Source organism: Sceloporus occidentalis, unplaced genomic scaffold (genome assembly GCF_023333645.1).
Source record: "Sceloporus occidentalis isolate IW3139 unplaced genomic scaffold, rSceOcc1.0.p SCAF_122, whole genome shotgun sequence".
In the NCBI taxonomy this organism is placed as follows: Eukaryota; Metazoa; Chordata; class Lepidosauria; order Squamata; family Phrynosomatidae; genus Sceloporus; species Sceloporus occidentalis.
The window spans coordinates 2,097,441-2,116,034 of record NW_028317102.1 but is presented as its reverse complement, the minus strand read 5'-3'; the positions used below and the strand labels follow the sequence as shown (position 1 = coordinate 2,116,034).

Genomic DNA, 18,594 nt, shown 5'->3' with positions numbered 1-18,594 from the left:
GTATTGATTTATAATGAAAATAAAAGAATGGGGTAATAAAAAAAATTAAAAAACAAAAAAAAACATATTTAGCATGAAGTAACAAGATGACCCTATTTTCTAGGGACAGTTCCCTTAATGTCCCCTATATATATATATATATATCTATATATATTGCCTTAGGTGATATGAAATGTCTTTTAAAATGTATTTATTATAGCCAATACCTTATAAAAATATACATCCGTTCTTATTGACTATCATGCTGTTGGATCCCCAAACCCTTTCTTTAAGGCAATTCTTTAACTGCGTTAAATTGTGACGTATTCATATATTTGCAGGGAATGCTTAATTGTCATGTGACACTAAAGCAAGCCCTGATTGGTTGTTGGCATAAAAGAAAAAAACAGCCAAGCTTCCTAATCTTTTTTTGAGCTGTTTTTACGACCATTAAACCTATAAAAGAAAACAAAGTAAAATGATAACTCCCTCTTTTTATTAGAATACAAGAAGTATTAAAACAGAGTGTAGTCCCCGGGACCCGGCGTGTTCTCTCAGAAGCCGGAGGAATTGCCGCTGATTGAAACGGGGGGCTTTTCATGTTATAAAGCGGGTTACGGACGTCGCCGCCTGAGACTCGGATGAGATGCTGATACTATCTCAATTCTTTAAATAGTCCGAGCGCCCTGGGGCTGGGGACGGGAATTATTCTTTTTATTGCTCTTTTTATTGCTTTTTTTTTTTTTTTTTTTAACGTTCAAAGAGAACATAAAACGGCTTTAACTGCGCAGCTACCCCCAAGTTCAGCCGCGGCTTCTAAAGGCAAGCCGAGAAACGGCAAACAGAAATTAAAGAGCGTTACTCTGTAACAAAGTCACGCGTTCTGAAGCCATGTAACCGTTTCTCGTCTCCTGGCTGCTGCTTAAATACCAAGCGGGTGACGGGGCTACAAGAAACTATAGAATCCACTGGCAGATCGGCCCCATTCGGCCCCCGTCTAGTCGCTCGTTTCTCCTGCAGTAAAGACTCAAACCTTAATCAGGCGTTGGTCTCGTCTTAGATTCAGGAGCCGTATGTCTATCCCATGCATGTTTAATCCCCTCACTGTATTACCCTCTACCACGTCTGCTGGGAGGCTGTTCCACTCATCTACCACCCTCTGAGTAAAGTAAACTTTCCTTACATTATATTTAAGCCTCTGACCCTTTAAGCTTAGAAAGTCATACGCTTACATGCAATGTAAGGAAGTTTTATGTCCTGTTACAAGGATACATACTACGCAGAGGTAGTTTGGCCAGCAGCGGTGCGTAGTTTTTAAGTCTTAAGAATTCTGTTATTATATATTTTTTACTATATTATTTTATACATTATATAAATATTGTATATTAATATGTATTTCATCTTTTATTATATTTTTATATATGTTTATAGTGCTCCTCTCTTCTTTGTGTTACAGAACGGCCAGATTTTTGTTTTTACCGGCATGCTGAAGGCCGTAGCGGACACCCACCAGCTTTCCTTCATCCTGGGCCACGAACTCGCCCATGCCCTCCTCGAGCACACGGTAAGCGCAGATTCAACTTTACAAAGAGACTTACAGAGTATAATAAACCCCTCTGTTAATATCATTATATGACACCACAGTCTGCATACATCATCAGATGCTTGCTTGTTGTACAGCGCCACGGAATATGGTGCCGATATATAAATCAGGGTAGCTGTAATTATTTCTGATCCGCTTTGTACCTTGAAGCTCGTATAATATTAATATGTATTTATTCATATAATATGCCTTCCCTTTTGTTATCGTTGACGTCTGGTGGCGTAAGTGTGTTCAAACTCCCTCCGTTGTGTAATTGGCACATAGACTGTAAGCTCTTGGGTTCTATAATGTAAGAATCTATACGTTATAGTAAGGACGATAACGGGTTAATACCCCCTGTTCTAGACCACGAATCTGCGCATTGGCTTTGGCTATAAAAACCTTAATTGGATCATTTTATGGCAAATAATCTGTTTTCATGCCGTGTGATGAAGGCCCGGAGTGACGGACGGAGCTTCTCGGAGATCGATACTGGGGGCCGTCCTCGGTCGTAACGAGGGGGGGACCCATTTCTATGGATATTAGGTGTCTGCGCCTTCCAAAGCTTTAAGTGACCGGTCGTTCCTTTGAGTTCGGGGAGTTATTTATTATTATTTTAGGCTTCAGCTGGATTTGTTGAGGTCCCTGGAAGCTTCATGACCAGTATAGCACCTGGGGAGTAATGAGCCCCCTCCCCCCCCAGTCGCTTGTATACGTCCTGGCACACACATTTACACACGCATTCACATTTGCACAAACTAACACACTCACGCTTACACATAGACCCACTCAAACACTTACACATACACGTCCATGCACACTTATACATACACTATAACACTGTACGTACACACATACTTCCTCCCTTACGCTCTCGCTCCCCTCCTTCACTCCCTTCTGGCCGCTCGCACTCTCAGTACTAGTGAATGCTGAGCTTTACCCCAGGAAGATCCCACGTATCCCACTTGCATTCAGTGCTCAAGATGTGCGTCAACGTTTAAAAATTCTCAGAATACCCGGATTCTCCCTTTTTAAGGAGTATTTTTCATGCCCTGCGCTTGGTAAATAATGAACATGATCAGGACGGGATTATTTTCTGCATACGCCATACGTTACGATACCGCTGTGACCTCATAACGTAATTATCCCCGCCGCATACAGAAATAGAATCTTCAGGGAGTAATAGATGGACGGAGCCTTTCTGGGGCAGAACACGCAACGTTTTGACCAAAATTGGACTTTCTCCATTTATTTAGAGACCGGGGTGGATTTGCTACTTATACCGCATCATCCGCACACTCCTAATAATTCCCTTTGTTGGTTTGTTCGTTGCAGGCCGAGATGGCCAGCGTCAGCCACTTCCTGGACTTCCTTTTCCTCATTTCGCTTGCCGCGATCTGGGCTCTCTGCCCCATGGACAGCCTCGCAGTGGTCGGCCAGTGGATCCAGTCCAGACTTAAAGAGGTAAGACGTACGTGGCCCTCCAGACTGCTGCTATTCTTAGTGAATAAAGCCCTTAGAGATCGTAGATTTCAGCACAAGAAGAGTCCACGGGTCCGCTGGGGGGGGGGGGGGGTCTCTAAAGTCCCTTTTAAAAGACGCCACGGCTGTAAAACCGTTTATTTTGGAGGCGTTTTGGAAAATCCACGGGGAATAATTGGCAATTATCTCCATCCCGACGTTCTTAACGCGGCTCTAATGCCCTTTCATAAAACTGTTATTGACTGGGAAGCCTGGAGAAAAAAATGTCAATAATTCTTCTCGGGAAAAAAAAAAAGTCCGCGGCCGCCGGGATCTGGTGGGTCACGGCGCAAAAATGTCAAGTCGGAATAACGATCTCATGTTGCGTGTTAGCGCGGCAATAAGTAGCGCCCGAGCCGGGCCTTTCCCTCTCTCAGCCCTCGGAGGAAATATTTAAAACTGTCATTTTTTTTTTTCCCTGTTATTTCTGCGTTCTTCGGTGTTTAACTCTTGGAGCGCCGCAGTGTCCTGATCTCACAGCAGAATCTCCCATTGCTTGCAGTATATGTTTGATCGACCCTTCAGCAGGACGCTCGAGGCGGAAGCCGACCGAGTGGGACTCCAGCTGGCCGCCAAGGTACTCAACGGGTCCTAGAGCGCGCATGACATAGGGGTATCTGCGGCCGGGGGGGGGCGTATTGGGGCTGAGCAAGTTGGTGTACAAAGTAGCTAAAAGCTTGGGGTAAATTCTAATCCACATTCGGAGCCGAAAGCGAGTTTTGATGACCCTTCGTAAATCCACACACTGTATAACCCTCTACCACTTCTGCTGGGAGGCTGTTGGGTTTATCTACCACCTTCTCATCAAAGCTACCTTACATTACATCTTAGGTCCTCCTTTTCTACCATTTATCATTTGAAACAAACTTCCCTCCCGCACCTATACAGCTTGTGGTGTCAGCAGAGAGACCCCTGCGTTCATTCACCAGCAGGTGGCAGTACAGGCGTTCGCAAAAAAGCGGCACATTTGGAACGGGTTGGTGAAGATTGGGGCAGGTTTATCCCCACCGGCTGCCACAGGCCCAGAGAACATTAACCCATTCCACACCAGCAGAAGCTGCGCCACAGGAGCTAACACTTCATTTAGATGCATGCGCTGTTAGACTCGGGCTACTTATTGTTGCCCTGAAAGGGGTTTCAGAATCTTAACGTGGATTTGTTGCCCCATTCGGCCCCCTTCTAGTCACCAGTTTTGACTCAAACCTTAGTCAGTCGTTGGTCTCGTCTTAGATTCAGGAGCCGAATGCCCATCCCATGCATGTTTAATCCCCTCGCTGTATTACCCTCTACCACTTGTGCTGGGAGACTGTTTGACTTATCTATCCCCTTTTCTTGATCATCACGGTCAAAGTTAATCGTAAATACAGTAAATGTTATCGGAGGCCTGTAGTTCACGTTGTGTTCTTAGAGCAGCCGCATACGCTTTGAAGGTTTTTGTAACGCGCAGGAAAAGCAGGGCAGGTCTGCGTGATAATTTGTCTGCGCAGCAGGCCGAGGACGCGGCAGAATAACCTCCTTTTGTGCGAATCCTTGTAGGCATGCAAATAGCGCCTCTGTTCTGAATACCAGATTTGAAATCCCGCTGGGCGCTCTGTGTCTTATCGTCTGACGCTCTGTATGTTGAAAGTCATCCTCGGAAATGTCACGGCACGAGGTTGGGCGCTGCACGGCGGCGTCTTGATCCCACCGTCAGACATGGCACATGCCAGAAGAACGCTGACGGAACACGGAACCCCGCCGGGCGCGGAGACAACGTCCTGGATACTTTGCATTACTCTTTAGACAGCGCCACCTGGTGGAGATATTCATTATTGCTTTAAAGACCCCCTGCTAGAGAGCATATATAATAATCTATATATATTTTAGCCAACAGGTCATTCAATAGAATAATTGCAGAACTGCAACTCCTATGAGCCAGCGGGTAATTATGGAAATTGATTTGTTTTAAGACAAATATTTATTATTTTCTAGACTTTTAAGAGAGCATATTACATTTTCTGTTGTATAGCCAACGGGTGTTTCTCTAGAATAATTGGGAAACTACAACTCCTTTTTTTTTTACGGAGATTGTGGTAAATAAATTGAACTGTATCCCAGCAGAAGTGGTAGAGGGTAATACAGTGAGGGTATTAAACATGCATGGGATAGGCATACGGCTTCTGAATCTAAGACGAGACCAACGACTGATTAAGGTTTGAGTCTTTACAGCCGGAGAAACTCACAGACTAGACGGGGGCCGAATGGGGCCGATCTGCCGGCACGTTCTGCGTTTCTGGGTGTAAAATGTATCCAGGAAACCGGAATGGAAATGACACTTTGTGCAGCACTTTGTGTGTATTTCTGTCTTTGCAGTCGTAAGTTGGTATCAATACGCAATAACTTTTACCTTTTCATCTCAGCGCGGGAAAAGTTGATTTGACTCCCCCCCCTCCCCCCCCCCCGCAGGTAAATGAGGTGTTATTAGAAATACACGGTGCAGAGCAGGTGGATTCCCAGAAACATTAGAATGATGGATACCTCAACACTCCATGTAAAGGGGAAGTCCGATGGAAATATCTCTCTCCTCGAGCATAAACCCCAGTGCTGTATACAATAATAACCCCCCCCAGCACTGTATGCAGTAATAAAACCCCCCCAGGATTGACCCCCAGCGCTGTATACAGTCACCTCACTTTGTCCCAATAAACTCCCTTTCTCTGTGCACAAGTGACACACAATGTCCAAGTTAAAAAAGTAGAAATTATAAAAAAAAATAAAAAATTGCAAAAAAAGGATGAATGGGTCTGAAATTGTAGAATTCATTTAATATTTTTAGCATCAACAAAAACTGGGTTTTATCTCATTTTGTTCCAATAAACTCCCTTTATCTGCAGACCTGGAGCCGCCGTTGCTGTCAGTCATGTGATATTTTGGGTGATTTTCACGGCTTAAACACCACACTGAGCTGATGCTTTATGGCAATGCTAATAAAGTCCGTTCCTCCATAGACTTTTATTAGTCATGGTGTCCAGCTGGGTGATTAAGACTGAGCCATTCTATTGTTCCCCACAGGCGGTATGATAATGAGTCGGGGTGAGTAGTAGATTATTTAGGTCTGAAAGTCTTGGCATCGGACATTAGCCGCCGTGATTTGAAGTTCAAGGGCCGAGTGCTTTGATTCAGGGATGTGATAGACATTAATACCCTATAGAATGCCCCTTAGACTGCCCCATAGAATACCCTATAGAATGTATACGGTGATACATTGTGGCGTTATGAGTTCCCGGTTTCGCTGACGTGTTGCTTGTGACTCGCAGGCCTGCATCGACGTGAGATCCAGCTCGGTCTTCTGGAAACAAATGGAGCTTTCGGAGACCCTGGGAGGGCAGCCGCGGACCCCGGAGTGGCTTTCCACCCACCCATCCCACGAAAACCGCGCCGACCACCTCGACCGGCTCATACCGGAGGTGAGTGCCCCTCTCTTACTCCTGCCGCCAGTACATGGACCCTTCGCTCAGCGGACTGATCATTCAGAATTACTATGACGATATTAAAGCTTCTGTTCCACCTGCTTTGCTGGATAACCCTACGTCACAAACCGCATTCCTCGTGCCGGATTCACCGATCTATAAGACAAGAAAAAGTCGTCTTTTATTCAGACCTCAGATCCGCGGCACAGCCGACTTGGCCGAGGGGCCTGTCACTCACCCTCATTTTGTTGCCATAGAAACTGAGCCGGATTTCTTAGAAACCTAAAATCCGCCGGCAAATCGGCCCCCAAGAAAAGAGGAGAAAGAGAAGAGGGCCCTAATCTTGTGAGCTGACACTCTACCTGTCGATTCGCTATGTTGTGTTGTTTTTTTTTTTTGCTATCCATTAAATCATGTATTCTATTCATGAGATAGAAGGCTGTTAGCCCAAGAGATAATGGGTTGCTTAGTCAATGGTGATACCTTTTTATATATGTAGTTGCACATACCTCAGAGGTCTCCTGTTCAGATGAAGAACGCTCCACTTTGTCAGAGAGATGATGAAGCTTTTATGATGAGTTCCTACCTACCAAGGAGTCCAATAACGTGTTCTTAGTTTCCCTTCAAGAGAAAATACACGAGAATATTATTCCGGAAAGTTCCTCGCGCATGAGCCGAATAATGCTGCGAATACAGATAGAATTGGATTCACTTCAATTGGTCTTATTAAGTCTGCGCTTCTCATGTGTCTGAGCGTGTAAATCCCGCAGACAGAAGACGCTGGCGGATTCCGGTAATCTCTATGGCTGCAGACTGTCGCGCCGCTTTTACTTTGTGATCTTAAATATGCAGGAATTCTCCACGCTTTGGGGTTAAATTACAAGGGTTTGGACCAAAATCCCGTCAGGAGCTGTTAAGACGACTCTTTTAATGTTAAAAAAAAAATAAAAAAAAAAAAAATACTGAACGCGGTAAGTCTGCCTTTAAATATACTTAATGGTCCGTGGACGGGCGAACATCCAGAAGAATGATACGCTTGTATCAGAATTCCGGAAGGTGCAGCGGAAGAATAACGTCGTCGGGACAGAAAAAGAAAGGGGTTGGGGGTAAATCTGAGCAATCGCCTGGAGAAGACATCGGAAGGTCTTCAATGACTGCGTTCTGGAAGCTCATCAAGTCCATCATCCTCCAATTAACCGGTTTTGAGGTTTTAACTTTTTTTTCCCATTTAAAAAGATGAAGCTTCAAAGTCCGAAAGAATGCTTTGATTTACCGTATTTCCCCCAAACGACCCTGTGGGGAAAAAACATTTAATCTTGTAAATGCACCTGCCTATCATTCAACGGCTCAGAGATGAGGAACACCTCAATCTTCAGGCTGGCAGAGGATCATGGGATTTGTAGTCCACAAAGATTTCGACCTTATTTGAGCCAAAAAAAGGCGGAAGGTGGGGGATCGCAAACATGTATATATATACGGGGGGGGTTAAGATGTTTTTTCTCTTGGGGCCATCTCGTCTGCCGCTGGACCATCAGATGGTGTGAGTATAGGGCGCCGGCCAGCGACCCACTGCACCAGGTGGCCTGTATTGCGTTGTGGAAAAGTGCACTTTCTGCGCTGTGCGGTTCGGAGTGACTCGCTCACGGACATCTGCTAGCAAGCTGGTAAACACTTAGTTCTAGACACTTGCTTCCTCTATACAAAGGTGCGAGTGAAGGACTAGTTCATATAGAATGTGCAATTTTTAAAAGAAAAGCAAATTTTGTCCATTAAAATAATATGAAATGGATCCGAAATCCAGAGCAGACGGGGTTAATGCTGTAAATGACTATTGTAGCTGGAAACAGCTGATTTTTAATGGAATCTCATAGGTGTAAAGAAGCCCTTTATCACTCCCATCACTCCTGTGTTCCAATGGCCTTTTATCACTCCCATCACTCCTGTGTTCCAATGGCCCTTTATCACTCCCATCACTCCTGTGTTCCAATGGCCTTTTATCACTCCCATCACTCCTGTGTTCCAGTGGCCCTTTATCACTCCCATCACTCCTGTGTTCCAGTGGCCCTTTATCACTCCCATCACTCCTGTGTTCCAATGGCCCTTTATCACTCTCATCACTTCTGGGTTCCAACGGCCCTTTATCACTCCCATCACTCTGTGTTCCAATGGCCCTTTATCACTCCCATCACTCTGTTCCAATGGCACGTTGTGTTTCGCTGATCCGAGTTTAAGTTTAAAAGGCTAATTGATGGTTAGAAACCCTTTTGCAATTATATTACAGCAAGACATTTTCTTGTTTTCCATGAAAACAGCTCAGTGACCCCAAACTTTTGAACAGTCGTGTATAACAGTATATATTGCAAGTTAGTCAGGGCTGACATTATAAAAAAAAAAAATAAAAAAAAATGTGCGTTTTTTGTAATATGTTGGAAAATAGTTTGGAAGATTGTTTTCTCGCAAAGATCTGTGTTGCTCCCGTTGCCGTGGTATTATTTAAACATAGACCCGTCTCTTGGCAACAAGATGCTTCCCAAAATAGTTGCGAATCGACGTTATCAAAAGCCGCTTTCTTCCCGAGCAGAAGATGTGAATAGCGTGATCTGATCTCCAAGCGCAGGGGAGAGAGAGGAGATTGCGGGGAGAATCCTGTTTTTTAACTGCTTTTTATTTTATTTTTTTTCTTTTCTTTTGTGTTTTTGTTTTTTTTAGATTAACTTTTGCAAAGGTGCTACTTTTATCGGCTAACATGAAGAATTATAGAATGCAGCCTCTCTGGACCATCTATATGCCAGAAGAAGAGACCGTTAGCCGATAAATGTATCGTCTTTACCAAATGTGTCAATCTATAAGTGATCAAATATGTTTGTAATGATCTGCATGGGGATGTTATGGACAGGATGGGGAACCTATTAGGGATTTAATAATGATAACGTCAGTATGACAACACGGTATGATACTGGTGCCTCAAGGGCAACTACCGTGACTGGTGCTGAAGCTTTAGTGTACTTCTCCGCTATGTCTTTTTTCCGAGAAACTTGTCCATCTTCTGTACCTTGATCCCTATACCCCCTTCTCCTCCCCGGATGCCCCTCTTTCCTCTGCTGATGCCCCTCTTTCCTCTGCTGATGCCCCTCTTTCCTCTGAGCTGGGAATGTTTGCTGGGTATGAGGGGTATCGCAGGGTTCTACAGCCCTAAAAGCCCCAATAATGTGTATAGAAACAACAAGAACTGGGTTGGCCATTTGGAATTGTTGCGCTTGTCTTGTGCTCCAGAAAATACAATATATATTCCATGGAGTATAAGCCCCCCAGCCCTGTATCCGCCGCATTGTTTATTTGAGGTCTACTTGGGGTTTGAAGCTCTGCGAGTCGCAGGTCCGGTTGGCAGTGTTTCTTTTCCCGTTCGCAGCGTCCTCTTCCCTTTTAATAGTTTAAGCGTCTGACGCGCGAGAGTTACTCTGACAGCCGCATCCGCCATGCCAGGGCTGAAAGGCAAATGATCTGGAAAATCTTTCTAGTCGGACGAAGCACGAACGTCCTTGAATGTTCCGTTGGTTCGATGCGACGTCTCTCCGCGATAAAACCGAACAGGACGATCTGTCAAAAAGCGACAGCTCCTCGGGAAAGTCCCAAATATCATTAATGACCTTTTAACGAGCGCTAAAGGTGTTAATTAAGAGGTGGTTTATTATTTTAGCCCCACGGAAACAGAATGTTCACAATCCGGCTGGTCACGTGGGGGGGGGGGGGGGGACGTTTCCATCAAGTTAAATTTAGTCTAATTATATAAAATTTTGATATTGTTTGTGATGTATACATTTTACGGATACTGTCAAAATTAGATTATGATCTCTCTGGAGCTGAAAAAAAATATAAATATATATATATATCTATATATCATCCATAGTAATGTAAAAGGGTGAAGCCGTATCAGTCCAGTAGACACGATGTCAAAAAATAGAGTATTGCAGAGTATGCGGTGATACCTTTTTTATTCGACTAACATAATATTAAAAAGACAAGCTTTCGGGAGTTATCCTCCCTTCATCAGGTCCAAAGCAATACTAATCAACATGATAGAGGTTACAACTTAAAACAAGTGATGGTATAAGAGAAGGGGGGGGGTTGAGTGGGGTGTCGTAAATAATAGGGCTGGAGGTGAGAAATGCAGAGAGGTAGAGAGATAACCCAGGGACAGAACAAATAAACTTAGGGAAACCAATAACCACAGTAAAACATCAAAGATAACAGCAATTAGTTATTGGAGGACTCGATGAAGTTCATATGAAGTTCTGGTAGTGTGTAAGGAAGCCAGAATCCACATTAAGTCCCTCTTTTATGGTGTTAAAATGTGTAATCATTTTCATCTCAAATGTTTTTCTTTCCTGAGAGTCTCTGAAATTTCCTTTGAGTGCTTTAATTTTTAGGTTTTGGATGGAGTGATTATTCTGTGTGAAATGATGTCCTACCGGGGTGCGATATTTTTCTTCCTCATGGTTTTTGATGGAGCTTCGGTGCAGGTTCATTCTAAGGTGCAGCTTAAGCCCCGTTTCTCCAATGTAGCCTCCTTTGTCACATGCAGAGCATTGTATCATGTATACTGTGTGTCACCTACCATCACTTGTTTTAAGTTGTAACCTCTATCATGTTGATTAGTATTGCTTCAGACCTGATGAAGGGAGGATAACTCTCGAAAGCTTGTCTTTTTAATACCGTATTTGCTCGATTATAAGACGAGGTTTTTTTCAGAGCAAATGCTCTGAAAAATACCCCTCGTCTTCTAATCGGGGTCGTCTTCTAATCAGACCTCAAATAGAGGTCTGATTATGAGACTAAGATCCAGATCCCCCGCACCGCTGCAGGGGACCTGGATCCTCCTGTCTCCCCCCCCCCACACTTACTTACCGGTGCTTCCTGCTGTATTGCCGGGGCAGCGGGTTGACGTCTACGCGATCCGCGTAGACAACGTCCGCTGCAGCCGGAAGGAGGTGTGGCTAGCAGCGGGGGTTGTCTGCGTCCGTCGCGGATACCTTCCCCGACTGTCAGAAATCAGAGTTCCCCGCACAGGTGCCGGAACTCTGATCTCTGACAGCCGGGAAAGGTATCCGCGACGGACGCAGACAACCCCCCGCTGCCAACTCCACCTCCTTCCGGCTGCAGCGGAAGGAGACGTCAACCCGCTGCCCCGGCAATACAGCAGGAATTTGGAAGCACCGGTAAGTGTGTGTGCGTGTGTGTGTTAAATGGGGGACATAGGGCATTTCTGGAATGCCTTATACCCCTATATGCCACTCTGGCACTTAGGGGGTTAAAAGGCATATTATGGGGCAGAGTGGCATATAGGGAGTTATAAGGCATTTCAGGAAGCAGAGTGGCGTTAAGGGGGCATTTAATAGAGCACTCTGCCTCCTGAAATGCCTTATAGAGTGCTCTATACAATGCCTTTTAACTCCCTTAATGCCACTGCCTCCTGGAATGCCTTATACCTCCCTATATGCCACTCTGCCCCATAATATGCATTTTAACCCCCTAAATGCCAGAATGGGATATAGGGGTATAAGGCATTTCTGGAGGCAGAGTGGCACATAGGGGGTCAAAAGGCATACCATGGGGCACAGTGGCATATAGAGGGTTAAAAGGCATATCATGGGCCACAGTGCCATATTGGTGTGGCAAGCCTGGGGGCAGATGTGCGTAACTGGGGGACAGGTTGGAAAATACAAGGAAATAAAAACAAAAAAAATATTTTTCTCAATCATAGCTTTTATTTAAAAAAATAGTTTACATGAATTAACATTTACTGGTAAAACTTTTTTCCTTTAGGGTCGTCTTATATTCAGGCTTTTTCTTTTTTTCCTAAGTTAATATTCAGATTTTGGGGGGTCGTCTTATAATCAGGGTCGTCTTATAATCGAGCAAATACGGTATTATGTTAGTCCAATAAAAAAGGTATCACCGCATACTCTGCAATACTCTATTTTTTGACATTGTGTGTATATATATATATATATGACATGTCTGTAAATAATACATATTAATATGATGTGTAAGTGATATTATATCTTATATATCACAGGGGAAGAAGTGTGTCTGGGTTGGAAGGGGGTTTTGTAAGTACTTTGATATGTATTTGTTAAACCTGCAAAGAAAAAAAAGGAAATACATTAAGGAGAAGCTGCAGTCAAATGATTCCTCTGTAGTACAGTGTTCCCTGCCAAAGATTGGTTGCTTGGCGGGGGTGGGGCTTGCTAGACCCTCCCCCGGAATGCCTACTGAGCTTACTGGTGGCAAGAGATGAATGGAGGGTACAAGCATATGGGGGACTTTTTCAGAATTGGGGGCACCACGAAAACTTAAAGGGACCAATCAGATCAGACGACAGCTGCCATCATGTATTATTTTTACATTTAAACAAGTAAGAAAAGCCAACGTGGACTGCTTAGGGTTAAGAATATCGGACAGTCGCGCCTTATTCCTTTTTCGTTGGGGGCTTTCAAGAGGGACGTATGAGATTGTCATATGTTAATATAAAAATATTTGTGTTTTTTTTTTTATTTTATTTTGTGCTGTTTTGGGGCCATTACATCACATTTTAAATCGATTCTCCACCCTAACATATTTGCAGTAATCACTTTACAGAGCTGCGTAAAATCGGTAGCGCTAAAACAAACCCAGGACGCGGGTTACAACTTGGGCTGCCAATAGGATTCCATTGCTGTTGTCACCGAGGGATCATGGGAAAGGAAGGGAAATTTGCATATAAAACCCATATAAAACTGGAAAATACAAAAATCCGTAATTTGATAATGGATCACTAAATGTACAAAATGTGCTCTAATCTGACACGTGACGGCTGCCCTTTAAATCCTAGGGCTGCATCTACTAAGTGCAATCATTTTGCTAGAGCAATTGCTCGGGTTATATATACCGCTTCGCTTTAACTATATATATATATATATATATATATATATATATATTCACTAAATAAAGTAATATTGTATATTAAGCTCTTCGTGTTTCTGTTTTCCAGGCTCTGAAACTAAGGGAAATGTGCAACTGTCCTCCTCTACCTCTTCCTGACCCGAGATTAATTTTCAGCCTGAGCGTGAATCGTCTCCTACAATCCTCTGAGACGAGGGAGTCGAAGGCGCTAAAAGGAGAGCTCGTGCCCATCGGAGTGAGCGAGCGAGTCCCGCTGCCTCCCGCAGTCAAAGCCATTTAGTGGATTACGCAACACTTCGAAAACTAAATTGATCGCGAAAAAGTGCGACAACATGTAACGTTTCGCTTCAAAGTGTCTTCTAGACCTCGGCGGGGTTACCACGTTCTCGGCTCTCCTCGGGGAAATATTATGGTTTTCTTTCTATTATTTTCAATTTAAGATTTAGTTTAATAATCTCAAAATGGTAAGACTTTTTTTTTTTTTTTTTTGGACAGTGGTAATTGTGTAACTTTCACAAATAATGCTGATTATGAAAACAATTTCGATCTGTAACGGGAAAAACAAACTAATTTATATAAAAGAATTTTACATAAAATGTCTGTTTTCTAGTAACACTTTTTTATAGCCATTTTTAAGGTTTTTCGGTAGTTCATTTCAAACTCCTGTATCTGATTTGGAAGGGATCAGGTTGGGGGGTCTTTAGGACTCTCAGCTGCCCCTCACCAATGCCCTGGATTTCTGTTCAGGTGATAAAGCACATATCAAGTAATTACAAGTATACAAACTGAGTAGCCAATCCGATTAAAGCCCGAGTGCATGCAGGGAAAAGTTTTCTGTGCACAAGTGACAGACAATGTCCAAGTTAAAAAAAAAAAAAGTAGAAATTATAAAAAAAAATTGCAAAAAAAAAGGATGAATGGGTCTGAAAAGGTAGAATTCATTTAATATTTAATATTTTTAGCATCAACAAAAACGGGGTTTTATCTCATTTTGCTCCAATAAACGCCCTTTCTCTGCAGACCTGGAGCCGCCGTTGTTGTCAGTCATGTGATATTTTGGGTGACTTTCCCGGATCAAACACCACACTGAGCTGATGCTTTACGGCAATGCTAATGAAGTCCGTTCCTCCATAGACTTTCATTAGTCAGACTGTCCCACAGGTGATTAAGACTGAGCCATTCTATTGTTTCTCACAGGCAATATGATAACGGCTAATATGCATCTATATAAAAAAATATTGTGCAAAAACTAGGTTTTTTTTGTAAAAAAAAAAAAGTGCACAATTTTAAACAAATATATTTTCAAGATAATCCCAGAAATAAAAAAAAAACGGTGTCTGTTTCCCTTTAAAGAGAGGCAAATAGAAATCCTGTAATCAAGCTCTGGATAATCAAAGCCTAGGGGTAATCCCAATGTGACTCATTAAAGATCAGAATCTGATCCAAAATCATTATGGATTATTGTAAAACCCAGACGCCTGTCATCAATCCCTGGCCTCCATTTATAATTAGCATATCCACCGCTAGTGAAAGTATTTTTGATCAAGAAAACATTATGCAAATATGCAAAAAAAAAAAAAAAAAATTCTGTAATGAATATTCACCAGCTGTTTATTTTATTTTCATCTGGAATAATAAAGTACATTACAGACCCCTTAACGACCGTAATTAGTTTATTCTTAACTCAGGGGGACAAATGGTCCCTTAAAGGGCCAGTATCACAAAAGACATCCAACATCTAAATTATAAAGAATTACAATTTATTTAATGTTTAAAAACCTACAGCTCCAAAATAATTATTTTTCAAATAACTGATTGAATTGGATTATTAACCCCTTCATGACAAAGCCCGTACATGTACAGGCTCACAATGCATTGCTTCTAATGGGTTTAAGGACAACCCATTCTCCTTAAGGGGTTAAATTATAACCAATTTGGTTATATTTGGCTGTTTATATATATAAAGTGTTTGTACTTTTTCCATGTAATTTAGCAATCACAATGTAACTTAAATTCGATGGGCTTAGCTGTTTCATTGTAACACGGAGTTATCACAATTAGTTTAGGTCCTTTCTGTGATATGCCTTGTATTTGAGCTTAGGGCATCTAACCGTTAAATGGCAGGGCCGTCCCCGTTACGTTCCTACGACTTTCCTTTAAAAAGCAGAGGATCTCGGCTGCAATTATATTTTGTAGATCGTGTGGACGGTTATCTGTTAAGCTCCAGTAGTTCTGTTCAGATCCTTTTGTCCGGAAACACAAATCGAAGCGGATGGGCTGTACGGAGATGCGATCAAAATTCCATCCAACCATTCCAAATTCTCCTTTCTAGTCATTGTCCGGACCAAAGCCCAAGACAAGCAGGTTCTGCTGGGAGAAGAATAATTTCCTACATTTTAGTTACGCTGCTGACCATGTTGATAATAAACAATAATAAAATTTAAAAAAAAGCATTAGATTGTATGATCGTGATGCTGGTAGTTCCCCATGTCTGATAAATGTTCTCAGTGGTGGGATGGAGTCGACGTGCCTGCCTTCTTCAGTTATATGCCTTCAGTAGGAGATTTGGACATTCATCTTCTGCACCCAACTATTGAGCTTCTAGCAGTGAATGTATATAAAAGCTTATGGCGCTATTCACTACTATTCACTACTATAGTGCTCTGGAGTGGTGAACAGAAACTTGTTTCATCCAAGACTGGTATAACTGGTTCATAACTAGGTGCTGAAAATCATCCATGGCTTATTTTATTTATTATTTCCCCTGGGCCCATATAATAAGGGGAATTTTTATATTAATGCTGGGAAATATTTGAAGAATAACTCAGGTAGAGGTATATGAATTAGTATTTGGAATAAATCAGAAAGGTAACTGTTCCTCGTTAAGCATATTTCAAACTATCCGCTCCTTAGAATTTAGAGTAGATGAAGACGTTCGTCCTGTTATGTTTTCCTACCTTTTCTACTGGTGGTAGGAGAATAGATGGACCTCTTGGGCTTTAGAAGCTCCTGACACCTGCCCCTTTTGGCCTTCTGGCTAGATCCTCAATAATAAGGGGTGCAGAGTTGGGAGTTGGGAACTCTACAGGTGAAACCCTGCTTCTCCAGGGCTCTATCTCCAGATTGCGGGAGCAGCGTTTAGGCACACCAGCTCCCCAGGTAAAGCCAAGTTGCTTCTTTGGCCCTTTGCCCCACCAGTAACTCACATGTGCACTAGCACACACACACACTAACACACATAGCTAACGCACCTTTACATACTCATGCTAACATACTCCCTAACACACATTCATGCTAACACACACTTACACATACACTCTCACTCTCAGGGGCGTAACTAGACGCCTCAGGGCCCGGGTGCGAGAATCTGTTAAGGGCCCCCCCACCCACCCACCCCCTCACCCCCCCCAAAAAAACATGATTTTTACCCAACAATTTTTTTTCAACTAATTCAACAAATTCAATTTACATATTGAATCATAATCAAAGAAAAAGGGGCGCATGTACAAAGGGCATAATCCAGGGGTGTCCAAGTTTTTTCTGCAGTGGGCCACTTCATCAGAATTGTATACGTGCGCGGGCCGCACTCATTTTTCACTGTGACAAAAAATATGGCCTTTAATAAAATATGCAGATTAAAATAAAGTAAAATGACACAAAACCTTTACTCTTCCTCTCACTGATTTCTGGGCCTTGAAAGTTTTGCGACTACAAATTCAGGATTCCCTAGATTTATTCTAGGGATGAACTAAAATGAAAATTCTGGACCAAAACATTCAGGGTTCACTTAGCCAAAACCGAAAATGACCCCCACCTTTAAAAATAATAATAAAAACTCACATGTTTAATAAAAGTAGGTAACACGCAATTGGACAAAATTAGCAATATGACTTGGCATGATAGGAGTGTGATTGCTGTTAGCCTAGGCAACCAGTAAATGCTGGTACCTAGGCATGATGGGACTGTGCTCGCTGTGATTGCTGTTAGCAATCACACTCCTATCATGCCAAGTCAGCCAGTACATGCTGGTACAGGGTGGCTGTAAGTTATGTGCAGACCCCATACTGCTGGCAGTATCACTACACAAGGGGGGCAGCTAGCTAGGTTTCAGCATGTACTGGCTGACTTGGCATGATAGGAGTGTGATTGCTAACAGCAATCACAGTCCCATCATGCCTAGGTTCCAGCACTTACACATCCATCCAGTAAATGCTGGAACCTAGGCATTATGGGACTGTGATTGCTGTTAGCAATCACACTCTTATCATGCCAAGTCAGCCAGTACATGCTGGTACAGGGTGGCTGTAAGTGCAGACCCCATACTGCTGGCATTATCACTACACAAGGGGGGCAGCTGGCCAGGTTTCAGCATGTACTGGCTGACTTGGCATGATAGGAGTGTGATTGCTAACAGCAATCACAGTCCCATCATGCCTAGGTTCCAGCACTTACACATCCATGCTATCACACACACACACACACACACACTCATTTATTCATATAATCATTAATTCACAGATTCATTCCCTCAATCACACACTCATTCAAACACCCTCCCCACCCCCTTACCTGTACTGCAGCTCCCTCGATGCCGCTCACAGACTTCAGCAGGGGGCGCGGCCTCCCTCTGCCTTCTCTGCTAAAGCACAGAGGAAGTAGGAAGTCACGTGAACTCCGCTTCCTCCGTGCTGTCCAGAAGACCCTCCCACAAGTAAGTAGCAGGGCTTGAGGTGCGGCTCGTGTAAGATCGGTTGCCCTGGCTGCCGATCTTACGCGGGCCGCACCTCGAGGTCTCGCGGGCCGCATTTGGCCCGCGGGCCGCATGTTGGACGCCCCTGCCTTATTTAAAAAAAAAATAACGTAAAAAAAAAAAAGATTTCGGGCGGCCCCTTGGCTTGGGCCCCCCTGCCGCCGGGGCCCGGTCGCAGTCGCGACCCCTGCGACCCCGGTAGATCCGCCACTGCTCACTCTAACATACATACATGCTCTCTCCCTCCTTTACCCTCTCACTCTCTTCCTCACCCCTTAGCTCACCCTCCGCTTTCTTTCTGTGTGTGAGCAGCCTCATTTTTTCCGTGGGGTCATGTAACATGTTGTCACTTGACCCCGCTTTGTTCCCGC

General features: G+C 43.4%; 1 protein-coding gene across 1 annotated transcript in view; it reads left to right on the top strand.

Moving 5' to 3' along the window:
• Positions 1-18,594, top strand: part of LOC149282149 (metalloendopeptidase OMA1, mitochondrial-like) — a 31,848-nt gene that overhangs the window by 4,669 nt on the left and 8,585 nt on the right. Inside the window, exons 4-8 of the mRNA XM_089498588.1 lie at positions 1,436-1,543; positions 2,897-3,025; positions 3,585-3,659; positions 6,379-6,528; positions 13,562-13,708. Of these exons, the coding sequence (XP_089354714.1) occupies positions 1,436-1,543; positions 2,897-3,025; positions 3,585-3,659; positions 6,379-6,528; positions 13,562-13,708 (609 nt within the window). The remainder of the gene's footprint in view (positions 1-1,435; positions 1,544-2,896; positions 3,026-3,584; positions 3,660-6,378; positions 6,529-13,561; positions 13,709-18,594) is intronic.